The 14,063-nt window shown below is 50.5% G+C and overlaps 1 protein-coding gene across 1 annotated transcript; it reads right to left on the bottom strand.

The window, feature by feature from the left end:
- Positions 1-2,373: 2,373 nt before the first annotated feature.
- On the bottom strand, positions 2,374-13,566 carry LOC130474615 (kelch-like protein 13). Its single transcript, XM_056846309.1, has 4 exons — positions 13,407-13,566; positions 12,380-12,458; positions 3,966-4,193; positions 2,374-3,847 (listed from the first exon to the last, which is right to left on the bottom strand). The coding sequence occupies exons 1-4, from the start codon at positions 13,564-13,566 to the stop codon at positions 2,374-2,376; spliced, it is 1,941 nt and encodes a 646-aa protein (XP_056702287.1).
- Positions 13,567-14,063: the final 497 nt, after the last annotated feature.

Below are 14,063 nucleotides of genomic sequence, written 5' to 3'. Positions count from 1 at the left end.
TTCACCTGGAGAAAATGGCCGCTTTGGCAATTGGACTCTATGGAATTGAAGTCCCTGCCCTCCCCAAACCCCACCCTCCTCAGGCTCTGCCCCAAAAATCTCCAGGTATTTCCTAACCCAGAGCTGGCAACCATAACATACACACATACCTACAGCTCTTCCATTTGCCCACTGCTAATACATCCTTTACCGAAAAGAGCTGGACTTTTGTTTTACTTTGCTATGACAGACTACCACAGCTACCCCCTTGTGACTATCAGCGTGGAAGTCCCTAGCCCTTTTGCTCATCTCTATTTTCTTAATTTTTTTATTCCACATTTCCCTGCAAGTATTGGCTTCAAAGAGAAAGATAAGCTCTGCAAGAGCTCATTCGCTAGTTCAGGCTAGCAAGTCAGCCTTTGCTAGAGTTCAGTGGCAAAGAGCCAGTCACTTGACCAGTGCAGGAAGAAACGAAACAAGGCCGAATGAGAAGCAGGAGTGTCCAAGGGAGGCCCCCGGAGCCTGAGCACCTTTGGAGTAAGAGACTAATACAGCCCAGAGTAGAACATTACATGGGTTTTCATTTGACCACTGATGGCCTGTTGGCTGAAACGTGTATGGTGTGTGGTTTAAGTCTATCAACTTTATAAGTTGCTATTGTGCCTTCTTTTATCATTTTTAATGTTTTTAACACATGAACACACATGCATCTGCCTTCTACTGAATCAGACCCTTGGCCCATCGAAGTCAGTATTGTCTACTCAGACTGGCAGCGGCTCTCCAGGGTCTCATGTAGTGGGACTTTCACATCACCTACTTGCCTAGTCCCTTTAATTGGAGATGCCGGGGATTGAACCTGGGACCTTCTGCATGCCAAGCAGATGCTCTACCACCGAGCCACAGCCCCTCTCCCTAACCCCCTAACCCTGATATAAGGTAAAAAAAGGTAAAGGTCCCCCGTGCAAGCACCGGGTCATTCCTGACCCATGGGGTGACGTCACATCCCGATGTTTCCAAGGCAGACTTTGTTTGCGGGGTGGTTTTGCCAATGCCTTCCCCAGTCATCTTCCCTTTACTCCCAGCAAGCCGGGTCCTCATTTTATCGACCTCGGAAGGATGGAAGGCTGAGTCAACCTTGAGCCGGCTACCTGAAACCGATTTCCGTCGGGATCAAACTCAGGTTGTGAGCAGAGCTTTTGACTGCAGTACTGCAGCTTAACACTCTGCGCCACGGGGCTCCTATACCTGATATAATTGCCTTAAAATAAAAATATTTCTCTATTATATCATTTTACCTTCTCCACCCAACCTTGGGTACCCAGCTTTCGGATCTTAGGATTGACATGACCCTAAAAGAATAGGGAGCACTGGGCATTTGGTTTCATGTGAGAGCTTTCAGCCCCTGTAAGGAACTCACTTTGGGGTTCTTGCAGCACAAAAAGAAAAAAAAAGGCGGGGAGGGGGGAAGCTGGATATAAATATTTTTAAACAAGCACAATTTTTCTCTTTGGGATTTCCAGATGTCAGTGCCAATACCTACATGGCAGCTGTTTGCATGAGTTGCCCCACTCACTTGGGTTGGGTTTGGGTTTCTCTCCCTGCATTTGTACCTGTCATTCGGTGTGTGTGTGTAAATATTTAAAGACTAGGAATGGTTAAAGTAATGTTTGACAACATGGTGATAATTCTGCTTTTACACAAGAAACAGAGACTTCACCTGCTCAGCAGTGCAGGATACAATCCTAGTAACTTTCCAGGGAGTAAATCCTATTGAATAAAATGGAACTTACTTCTATTTATTGTATTTTTTTAAAAAAGATATATTGAGCAGATCTGACTGATTACTTCCACAGAATCTCCCTCTTAAAAAATCTTTAAATTAATACGATCCAAGGTGTAAGCTAAGCCAGACCACCCTTGGCCTTAGTTATCAAACATTATTTCCTTTTACAAACTTGTCAGGTGACCTCCCAGACATCCTAGTCCATGCGTACAATCTCATAAGAGAAAATGTCCTGTTTAATTCCCAAAGTGACACAAATAGGCCTTGTCCCGTGATGGGCTTGAAGCCCAGGACGAGGCCCCCTGGCGTGGTGTACCATCCCCCCTGTGCCAGGCTCAAGTCCCCTGTGACCCGCTGCCCCCCGGAGGTGTCACTCGGAGAGCTGCTGCCCGCCAGCCCAGCGAGACAGACCAGTGGTCCAGTTCTGTATGAGGCAGATTCCTCTGTCTTGCAGGAAAATCAGAACGAGGCTGATTGTGGGGGACAGAAGCCACGGGCTTTTAATGAGTTAGAGGAGACCAGGTGAAGCTCTTTCTTCCCTTGTTATGTGATGCCTTCCAGTCCTGGAAAGTCTGAAAGATGTCAGGGGAAGAGGAGGACCACTGTGACGGTTATCCTCCCTCCATCCCGGAGTCCTCGGGGTCTGTGAGCCCAACAGCCACCCGGCTGGCAGAAGTCTCTTGCAAGAGGGCCTTCAGCTTGGGCCCTGCTACTCTCAGGGTCACGCACTTCAGCACTCTCCGTATGATTTTCCCACAGCCCGTGAGGTTCTGCGAGTACTGGGTCCAGGCCGCTTCCCCAGGCTCCCAGTGGTAAATGGCATCGTGCGTTCTGGAGGCGCACACCCCGCCGATCACGTACACTTTCCCTTGCCAGTGAGTGGCACCGGCAAAGGCGAGAGGCAACGGCAGCGGAGGGATGGTGATGTCCGTGCTCATCACACCGGCCTCCAGCATGAGAAAGCATTTGGGGGTGCAAGGGAGAAGCTGGCTGAACCTCTGGCTGGGAGATGGGTTCTTTCTTGCGAAGAACCCGCCAATGACACAGATCCCAGCATCCATGGTGACTGCGGCCGCCCCGTACAGGCTGAATTCCAGGGGCACCTGTGACCAGCTATCCGAGCTGATGTCGTAGATGAGGATGCCCTGATAGACCACCTCGTCGGAGTCTGCGTCCCCTCCTATCAGGTACAGCCTGTTTCTGAACGGGGCGGAGGCAGAGAAGCGCAGAATGATGGGCAGACTGGCAATGGGCGACCACGTCTGCCGCACCGTGTCAAAGCTCTCTGCGGAGGCCAGAGGGCCTGATTCATTCCAGCCGCTCAGGGCAAAAAGCCTCTGCTTGCAGGTCAAGAGCATGTGGACGGAGCGGGGTATCGACATGCCAGGGAGCTGAGTCCAGCTGTCGGCCAGGGAGTCGTACTCGTGCAGAGCCTGAGAGTAGGAGCTGTCACAGAGTTTTCCTCCGGAAATGTAGAGCTTGTGCCCCAGAGAGGTGCAGCCAGGGAGGGCCAGCAGTTCCAAAGGGGGCAGCGCCATCCGCAACCCCGTGCCTGGATTCACGCACTCTATGTAACAGTCCATCTCGCTGTTTCCCGAAACAATGTCCCTCAAGCGCGGCACTTTGATGCACACAATGTGCTCCTGGTACATGCCCTGCCGGAGCCCCTGGCTCGCCTGCAACCTCCTGGCCCCATCGAGGTCCTCCCACCGCAACGTCACTTGGGAGTCCAAGGTTGCGATGTCAGCCTGGACTTCAGCAGCCTCTGCAGGAGTCAGGAGCGGGAAACGCAGGTGTCGCAGCAGGGCCTTGAGCATGGAAGCGCGCTCGGCGGGGACAGCCGTCACCCAGCACCACATGGCCCGGTAGACGTCCATTTCAGAGGCCACGGCCAGGTGGTCGGATGAGAGGATGCCACCCAGGGCGCCCAGGTCGAGGCGTGGGAAATCCTCGTGCTCTGAGAGGGATTCAAAGTGGAAGCCCAGGTAGCGTAAGGTGGCCCGCAGCAGAGTGGGGTCGTTGTGGTCGTGAGCCAGCATGTAAAGGCGAAGACAGTTCTCCCCAGAGAGACTCTCCTTTAAATATCTGCCAACGGAGAATGCAACGGGAGAAAAGAGCGTCACTGGAAAGACTCGGACGGGGAAGCAAAGGTGAAGCCAGGCGCGCCCGCGACGGCTCTCTGAGCATCAGCTGCCCGCGCTACCTGTTGATGTGGTCCAGGGCGGGCAGGAGTTGGAGGCGGCTGGCTGCCACGAACAGGTCTTCAGCCGTCTCAGGGCTGGCCTCCAGATTCCCTGTGTAGAGACAGGCGAGCAGGCTCTGGAGGGTGGAGGGATCCATGTCCTTTAGCAGAACTTCCCCGTCCCTGGACTCCTTGAAGCCGCTAGTGAACACCGCTTGGAAGTAAGGGCTGACGGAGGCAAGCAGTGCCCTGGAAGAGAAGCCAAGACTGTTGTCAGGACCACAGAGGTGCGGGGTAGCCGTGGGCCCCTGGCTCGGTGTTAACCCTCTGCTGTATCCCCCAATCTCCCCCACTTCTGCCAACCCATTCATTCCCCAGACCTTTGCATTATGGGTTGTAAGGGTTGCCAATCTCCAGGTGGGGCCTGGAGTTCTCTTGGAATTACAGATGATCTCTGGACCACAGAGAAAATGGCAGCTCCAGAGAACATACCCTATGGTATGCCGTAGATTCTAGGCAAAGAGGTCAGACTACATTTTACTTTCAGTGTTACTTGCTTACAAAAGCCCTCCAGGACCTGAATCAATTTCTCTGCTTGGTTTGGACCCTGCTAAGGCCCTCTTCTCCAAGCAGATTGAGCGGCGGATCCTCTTTAAAAATATCTGCTGTGAGAATTTGGTGACATTCGTTTACTGAACTTTATGTTGTTTCAGGGGCAGACCAATTATTTCAAGTTTCACTTTTTGTTCTGCCCAACAGAACTAATGACTGCTCCCGTTCAAGAATTATTCTAATCTGCAGCTACATATGTTTTGTGCCTTGTCAAAATAATTGTGCGGTGTGAAATAGGTTTTTGTGCTGCTGGATGTATGGCATTTGATAAAGGATCAGGTTGTTTCTTGAAAAGAAATGGGTGAGAAAAAGACATAAAGCGGAGTAGTGGCTATGCTGGCCAGCACAGCTGCTGCAGGTGGAGCAGGAAGGAGCTGAGTGCTGCGCTCCCCTCTCACGGCAAAGGGCAGTTGGAAGCGCCTCTGTCTCCCGCTCCTCCCAGGATCCAGATGTTACTGTCTTGAGGGCCAAGCGGGGATGATGCTACTAGCCAGCTTTGTAGTGAATTTAGTTCCGCATAAACATACATGGGTTGATTTTGTTTTTCGTTCTGGTTCAAAGGGGTACAGCAGCAGTCCTGAGAAGGAAATCTTGAGTAAAAAAGCTAAACAAAGGATTAGTAACTGAAGTGACTGAACTGAGCCTACAGGTTAAAAGAAGTCAGAATAACTACACCTTTCCCCCTCTGTCCTCATCTAAACACCAGGGGTGTAGAGGTAATGAGAATGCTGAGTAGGCTGTTGGTCAGATCCGGCCCAGTAAGGAGGGCTCTGTTCAGTGAAAATTGTGCACTGGAGTCGAACACCACTCTGATCTGGCCAGGCTTCTGTGGGTGGTACACTCCAAAGCATTCTTAACCCTCTTTCAGCAGTGGCGCAAGCTCTGCATGCTCATTCTGTAGCCTTTTGTCCACGAAGTCTACAAAATCAGTGTTCATGTTGGGCTTCTGTGCCAGAGTCCTGCGCAAGGTATTGAGTCAAGACAGGGCTTGTTCCTGGTTGTGGGGTAATCACTGTCTAGGTGTGTGGAAAGGTAGTGGGGCAACCCAACTCCTGGACTCGTCTTGGTTTATATCCTTTTCAATCAGCCGCAGAACCGTCTGCCCTCTATGGATAAAGCAGATTCATTGCCTACTTGGTTGTCTGGAACACCGTAGTTCCCAAACCGGGATCCTTCTCACTCAACATGAAGCGTTCCGGACATGGTTTTAGGTGTGGGCATTCAAGATGCTCACTGGTCTTGTTCGGCATCCGCAGGCGATCTATGCACACGCTTCCCATAATAACCCAACCCAGTCCTAACCTTTGGGCCGGGAGGCCCTACGAGTTGTTTGTGGCATGGAAACAGGTCGGAACAGTCCATTCCCAACAAAAGCAGGATTTGGGCATTGGGGTCCAACTCCAGAATTTGATTGGCAGTCTCAAATGAGGATGGTAGTGTGCAGCATCTGGTGTGGGGATCTGGTCATGATCGTTTGGTAGAGCATCACATTCCAGCAAAGTTGGCAGAGAGAACAGGGTTCTGCCTTCAAGTGATTCGATTTGGAACCCGCTGGCTTCCCTCCCTGCTGTCTGCTGGACCCCAGCACATGTCTTGAGGGTGTATTGAATCTCATGTCCCTTTAAATTGAAGAGCTCAAAAAACTCTGGGCTGGCCAAGGATCGGTTGCTTTGCTCATCTAGTACAACGTACATCTTTATAGCCTTCTTCGGATGACCTGCCGGGAAGACCCTGGCCAAGCACACCTTGTGACAGGTCCTTTGGCCAACCTCTGCACCGCAGACCTGGAAGCCCAGGCCTCTGATGCTCTGGTCCGCCTTGTCCATTTTTTCCACTGGAGCCTTCGCTGCTGGGATGTCTGTTGTTGATGGCTGCAGTGTATTGGAGTCTGGGTGTAAGGCAGGGGGATGTTTGTCGCTGCCGCACTCTCGGCACTTGATGCTGGCCTGGCAGTCCTTAGCCACATGTCCCTTGGACTCGCAACACTTGAAGCACACCATGTACTCCTTTAACAGGGCTTTATGCTCTTCCAGCGGTTTCCTTCTGAACTCTCTGCATTTGTTCAAGGGGTGTGGCTTCTTGTGGAGCGGGCAGGATGGATGCGTTGGTTTTTCCTTTTGGGGTTTTGGCGAGGCGTCTTGATACGTCCGTCTTCCTCCTGGACACTGCTGTCTTAGCCTTTGTGTCTCTAGTGGTTTTCTTCTCTACAAGGGGGTAGAGTGTGGCCAAGCTGATTTGTCGGTCATTTCTTTCTGTCGCCATCTGTCTGACGAAACTTACGAGGAATGAAAAGGGGGGATAGACCTTGTGCTTCACCTTGTATTCGTATACTTCCATGCTCCACCTCTTTTGTAGCAACGTTGGAAGCTTTTCCATAATGCCCTCTTGTGTCTTGAATTGGTCAAGACTCACGAGCCCTGGTAGCTCTGGACTCTCCTTGGCTGCTTCCAACTGTTACAGGACATCCACCAAATCCCACAGCTTACGAGGGTCTTTCTTGGTCATCCTGGGAAAGTTCTCCAGTCTCTGTATGAGGAGGTTCTCAGTCACCGCTGGGTTTCTGTAGCGATCATTGAGCCTCTCCCAAACTCATTTGAGCATTTTCTCTAGATCCTTGACGTTCGCTGCATACATTCGTTTCGCCTGCTCTGAGGATGCTGGTCCCAGCCACACAGTCAAAAGGGTCAGCTCATCTGCGCGCAGCCTCATTTCTCCAATGACTCTCTGGAAAATGGCCTGTGCAGTTTCTGACACTCTAGATAGGTTCCCATGCTCTGGCTGCCCTGCAGTGAATGCTGCTGTTACTGGGGCCTTCATTGTGGGAACTATAGGGGCGGGTTGGTGCAAAAGGGGCACTGCCAGTGCGAACTCTGGTGGGCCGGGGTTGAGAGCATGTGAGGAATCCAGCTCTTAGCTCACCTCCAAGCTTTCTTGCACCTTTCCCCAGGCCCTCTCCGATTTTTTACATAATTCTTCCTTCTCAATGGACAAACGGTCTCTCATCTTAGACGTCAGCGTTTTTGCCCGCAAGAGTTGCTGAGATGCTATTTCCAATCCAACATTCGTGGCTGAACTGGAGTCTCCTGCATCGCCTTTGGGGATTCCTTGCGCCTGGGTCAACTGCCCTGATTCGGGGGATGAAATTGGCGCATGCGTGGATGAACCGTGTGTCGTTAGGGTGATGGTGTCATTTGCAGTGAGTGGCGGCACATTGCCAGAAGAGTCACTCATGACAAGTCTTCCCGGTTACTAAATGCTGGGGAACCGCAGTGCTAATTTTGACCCACCAGACGTCGGTGTTGCCTCGCTTAGCCTCGGTCTGTGCGTGCTCTGCTTGAGGGCTGAAAAGGGATTTGCCTGCAATCGCTCACCTCGCCCACTCGATGGCATTGAGCACTCAGCTCACACCAAGTAAAGGCCGATGCAACACACACGAGAGACGTTTTTCTCTGATTTGGAGGAGATTTGGCTGTATAGCTTTGATGCCCTTCTCCAGCTGACCTGATTAGCTGGGGGAAATCTCCGGTCTGACCCTTTCCCCCCTACAACTTTGAGGCTTTGTCTCCAGTTTCTTACATGCTGTTCTCAAGGCTGAGCTTGGGAAGAGCAGGCTTGGATAGACTTGCAGGCAGGCTTGCAGACAGTTACACTGGCATTTGCAACTCAATAGGTTGAGCTATGACACGGAGGGGCCCCCAAGGCTTGTGCATGCAAATGAACCCAGGCAGGGAAGGAGCTGCAGGTTTCCTTTGTTTTGCTCCCTAAGGAAGAAGGCTTGCTTTTGTTTGATCTTTTCGTTTGGGGCTGCTCGGTGAAGGAGGGACTCTTGCTTGTAGCTGTGCAAAGCTACTGCCAGCCAGGCTTGTTTTTAAACTGAAGGTGCTGGGGACGCTGTGGGCTGGCTTGTGCTTTGCAACATGAAGTGCAGAACCCAGAGGGGCAGGGAAACTCCTCTGCTTTGCTCTACAGAGGAGAGAAACTGCACCAGAAGGTTGGGATGCTGCTTCTTTTGTTCTGCAAACGCACATGCAAACGACTCCAGTTTCTCAATCTCGTTGGGGAGAGGACACGCAATCTTATGTTACGGTAGTTAAGATCCTTCGCGAGATAAGTGTTCAGCTGGAAGCTGCATGATCTCAAATCATTTTTTTATTTTCCAAGCTACATGCATCCAAACAGTTCAGTGTACTCCCGACCTGAACAGAAGACATCTGCGTTCATTCTCTTGATAAGAGTCCAGTTGTAGCTGTCCGTGAAAACATAATAGAGTCACACACTTCTCTCTTCCTCCGGTTAACAAAGAAAACAAAGGCAATTTTCGCGGGCAAGTTGGAGCTGGAGGGGAAAGGAATTACGTCTGGCCCATTACTGGACTAATACAGAGACATGCGACTAGTGGGGTTCCTAAACTATAGTAACTAGCATGCACTTTTCTTAAAGGGAAAGTACTATTTTTCTTGCACATTGCTAATACAACACGAGCAGCTACTTATGCACACTAGAAAGTGTACTAACTCTGCCTAGGGGCAGCCCAGCCGGTTTTCTTCTTGAATTCCCATGGCCATGCCCCCAATCAGTGCTACAGAAAACCTTTCCCCTCTATTCTACTGAGAGGATAAAGAGAGAAAGCAACAGTACAAACCAAGGCTTTCTCCTAAACTGCCCAAACCCCTGAATCCCGCCCACCTCGCTTCCTGTTCAGTTCTGTCTCAACAGATTAAATCCAGCGTGTTGGGAAAGACCCTGTTGATGGCGTCACTGTCACAGCTCAGGAAAAAGGACTGGTTCTGCAGACCCCCTCCAGCGCACCCCTGCTAAACAGTGCGCTCCTACAGACGCAGGCCTTTCGTTTGTCCAGGTCAGCAAGGAACTCTCCAGGTGAACTGATCTCTATTGGCTGGATATCAGTTGTGACGGCAGGAGATCCCCAGCTGTTACCTACTGTAGACTGCTACACTTTGTATCCTTACCCTCTGTGGGACGTACACTGGCACTTTACCCTTTGTGGGATATCCGATGTAACCTACAATTTGAAAATGAAATATGTAGAAATATACGAAGGATGCTTAATGAAGGACTGAAGAAGAATTGCTTAATAGCCAAGAATTTGAAACGGCCGTATCCTCCATAAATTGGTGGCTTCTATCTTACTACATGATAATTGCCTTCAAAAAAAGAATTTGTTCTCATATCTGAGACAACTTTGAAAGATTTGAACAATTACTCTTATTGTACAATTGAATACTTATAGATGGCTTTTGTAGGTCTTTTCTGTACACTTTGTCTTGTGTTGTCTTTACATTCATATAGTAGCTTATAAAAAAATTTTGCACTTTGTTTAAATTATTTTAGCTCCTGTACTGATTTCCAAATCTCTAGATACTTGTACAGTGGTGTCTATTTTCTCTCCCATTACCTGGAGGTTGGCAACCCTAAGCTGGACCTTTGTCAGCTTCTGCGGCCTCAAAGCTGGTGGGAACTGCAAAAGCCGCTCCACTCCCAACCACTGGCCAGCAGGTTCTCTGCACCATCAACTCTCCCCAGCCCATCTCCTCTTTGGCCTTGGCTCTGGTCCAGCTGACAGATCAGTAACCCTGGAAAAAATGGCCGCTTTGGCCATTGGACTCGATGGCATTGAAGTCCCTCCCCTCCCCAAACCCCGCCCTCCTCAGGCTCCGCCCCAAAAACCTCCCGCCGGTTGCAAAGAGGGTCCTGGCAACCCTAGTCCAGCTTGAGCCAGGGTGGAGGGTGGGTGAAGGGACACGCCCAGAGATGCGCCTCACAGTGACTTTTGCCCATCCGCTACCCTGGAGAATTAATGTTTGAAGAAGCCTCCTACTGTATGTCTTAATTTCCTGGAAGATCCAGTTTCGCACAGGGTCTCCAGGAAGGCAACATCTCAATAACATCCAGACTGAGGCTTTACAGTTTAAATGAGGGATACTTCCAGACACGCTGAAGGAGAGTTATTATAGTTGATATAATTAAGTTGGTGACCTAGGCCTTATTTAAAACTTCATGTTACAAGCAACAGCAATGCAGTCCAGCCATTTTATAAAGATCCCCCAGCAATACCTGTTTTACTGTAACAGTAAATAGGTTTGTGAAGGGACAATCCAGGTTTGTGAAGGGACAATCTCATCCCCAAGTGAAGTCAAATGTTTTCTTACTGCCCCCATTTTAGTGAAAATCAATTGTCTGCATTGTCTGTTGAGCATCCATAGAGAAAAGTGAAAGACCTATCCACAGAGACCTATCCACCGAAAAGTGAAAGACCTATCCACAGAGAAATTTCTAAAAGAAACCGTTTTGGCCAGGATCCTCAGACACCAGTTTTTGTTCAAGAATGATCTCCTTTTTATATTACAGTAAGACCTTAAAAAAGGCAGATTCTATGTAAAAGCCATGAAATGCAACATTGGGAGCATGGCTCTAACTTGGTTTCACCATCATACCATCATCAACATTTATTTTGATACAAAATCAGCTCCATAAAATTAACAAATGGTTAGAATAAAAATAAAAGTAAACACATAGAATGTGGCAAATAAAAAACAGTAAACATAAATTGAGAGGGAATCAGAGAAGGATAAAGCCCTCCCCCACCAGTCAGGCAGAGTTACTGAGACTCAGGCATCCGAGTTCACCTCCCGCAGGCAAAATTAGCAACTTTATAAGTTATCTCATGGGAAGAGTCAGCAGGAAGAAGGCATAAAATTGTTCAGATCTTCCCAGTATGATTGAGAAAGCTAGAGGTCTATACTGATGTTGAATATTATTAAAAAATGGGCAGTACAGCAGAACAAGAGTCACTGGAAAAGACAATCATGCTAGGAAAAGTTGAAGGCAGAGGGAAAAGAGGAAGACCCAACAAGAGATGGAGGACTCTATAAAGGAAGCCACGGCCCTCAGTTTGCAGGACCTGAGCAAGGCTGTTAACGATAGGACGTTTTGGAGGACGTTGATTCGCAGGGTCGCCATGAGTCGGAAGCGACTTGACGGCACTTAACACGCACAAAGCAGAACTCTACCTTCCCAGTGTTACACGGACAGAGTCGTTCAGAAAGCAGGAAGCGATGGGACCTGCCTTCCAGAAGGGCAGAGGGTAAAGCATTAAAACGTGCCAGTGTAAAAATTCTCCGATATTTGGGGATCCCAAGGGACCTAAGATAATCTGCTGGTCAAAAAGATTTGGCCCACTGCAGAATAACTGGGTATTTCTGTATCTGAGCCCTGTTTGATTGCAAGGCACGGTCCCAAAGCTGCTGTTTAATTGTTTCTTTTGCTTTTGGGGGTTCAATGTGCGCTAGAACTTGTCATTCATTAACCAAATGAAAGCTCCATGTCTTTTTAGTGCCTTTCACTGTTATTGTTACATGGAAAAATAAAAGCACTTTGTTACAGGTTAGTTCTGAAATGTGCAAGCTCCTACATTGCAGTAAATCGCCTTCTGAGAGAACTCACTACATTTGCTTCTCTTCGGCACCACGTTATGGCATCTGGTGGGCAGGTTGTGTTGCCAGGGGTGTAAAGACTACAGTACCTCAAGTTGATAACCCATGGGTGTCATTAAAAGACTTTGCTCCCCACCCCCCTGGAATTAATTTCTGCGACCCATGATTTTAGGTGAAATCCCTCCCCAGATTCCCCACTCCACAGGCATCGTCCCCAAATCTCCAGGAATTTACCAGGCCGCAGTTGGAAACCCTATGGGACATTTTTCTCCAAAGAAGAAACTTCTTCCCTGGTCCCCCCCCCCCTTTGCTAAGGAGGTGGTTTCAGGCTCCCTGCATGGCTGTGGGGGAGGGGGGGCGGAGACTCACCTGTTGCAAGAAAACCGCTTCCCTCCTGCCAGCAAGGTGGCATTGCACAGCTCCTGGGTGTGATGCAGCTGCTTCAAACCTGGAAGGGGAGGAGGTTTGTGGTTCAGGTACCCTTTCCAGGAGGAAAAATGTCAAGAAGCCTCCCCAACTCCTGACAACTCAAGCTTGGTCTTGGATATCGAGCCCTCTGCTAAACGTCTGGGACAGGGATGATATTGGGACAATCACAAAAGCTCGGGACATCTTTCATGGATCTGTTTTCCCCCTGCCCTTCCTTTATGGGGCTCAGGGCGAGGTATGCAAAGAGAGAGCCGATATGGTGAAGTGGTTACAGCGTCGGGCTAGGATCTTGGAGAACCAGGTTCGAATCCCTGCTCTGCCATGGGAACTCGCTGGGTGACCTTGGGCCAGTCACACGCTCCCAGCCTGTCTGACCTTGCAGGGTGGTTGTTGTGAGAATGAAATGGAGGACAGGAGAGGTGTGGGAGCCACCTTGGGTCCCCACTGGGGAGGAAGGTAGGGTATAAATGAAGAAAACGAATAAATCAGTAAATAAATAGTTCTCTGCCCCCTCCGTTTTACCCATGCAACGCTCCTATGAGGTAGGTCAGGCTCAGAGAGAGATTGGCCCAAGAGGAGCTTTGTCATGGCCCCTGACCACCCCGAACCTGACTTTGAAGAGGAGGCAGAGTCACTAGACCCCCTGTGTCCCATCAAGGACCCCCCACACACACACACACAGAGACCCCAACAGGGGCCGAGAAGAATAGGAAGGAAGCGGCCAGAAGCACGTGGAAAGTGGAACGGCTGCAGGCTGCTGGGAGGAGGAGCCTGAAGGGCGGCCGATCAATTCAGGGGCTTCATCCCGCCTGGTTCTGCACCACTTCCAGCCCTGGAGGCGGCTTCAAGGATCGAGCCCCACCACGGCGGCGTTTCTGGGCTGAGAACAACACAGGCAGCCCTGGCTGGCCCTGAAGGCAGCTGAGCGAACGGCTCCAGCGGGCCGCTGTCTCGGCAGCAGACTCACCCTGGCTGAAACAGGCCTTGAGAGAGACGGAGGGCTCCGGCTCCTCAGACTCCCATCCGATTTGCGGGCAGCCCGGCGGGTCCATGGCGCTGCCAGCTGGGCCCCCGAAGCCCAAGCAGCTGCCCACTGTGGAGGACTTCTCCTGTGGCCCAGAGGGCATTCTGGCCCAGGGCCGCTTGGCCTCGCAGGGTCCCCAGGGGGATGCATCACCACCACAATGGTTGCCATGACACCTGGGCCTGTCCTTTGAGTTTTACATAGCAGTGTCATCAACCAGTTGACAGAGTTGTTCCCCCACACACACACCTTGCTGATGTTCCACTGCAGGCATCTGACAGAAGACAGGCCAAGCCCCTCCAAGCTTCTGCTACGGTAAAAGACTCTTCTTTTGCCCTTGCAGCGGCTGCTTTCTGTCCTGGTGGGGAAGGGAGGATGTGAGCGGGGGCATTTTTCCCTTGCCTTGCAGCGGCTTCTGGACTGGGGAAAAGATGCACCTGTTGGGATTTCTGCTGGGCTTGGCATGGTGCTAGGAGGAAAGATGCACCTGTTGGGATTTCTGCTGGGCTTGGCATGGTGCTAGGAGGAAAGATGCACCTGTTGGGATTTCTGCTGGGCTTGGCATGGTGCTAGGAGGAAAGATGCACCTGTTGGGATTTC

Source organism: Euleptes europaea, chromosome 3 (genome assembly GCF_029931775.1).
Source record: "Euleptes europaea isolate rEulEur1 chromosome 3, rEulEur1.hap1, whole genome shotgun sequence".
Classification (NCBI taxonomy): domain Eukaryota; kingdom Metazoa; phylum Chordata; class Lepidosauria; order Squamata; family Sphaerodactylidae; genus Euleptes; species Euleptes europaea.
This window is presented reverse-complemented; position numbering and strand designations above follow the sequence as displayed.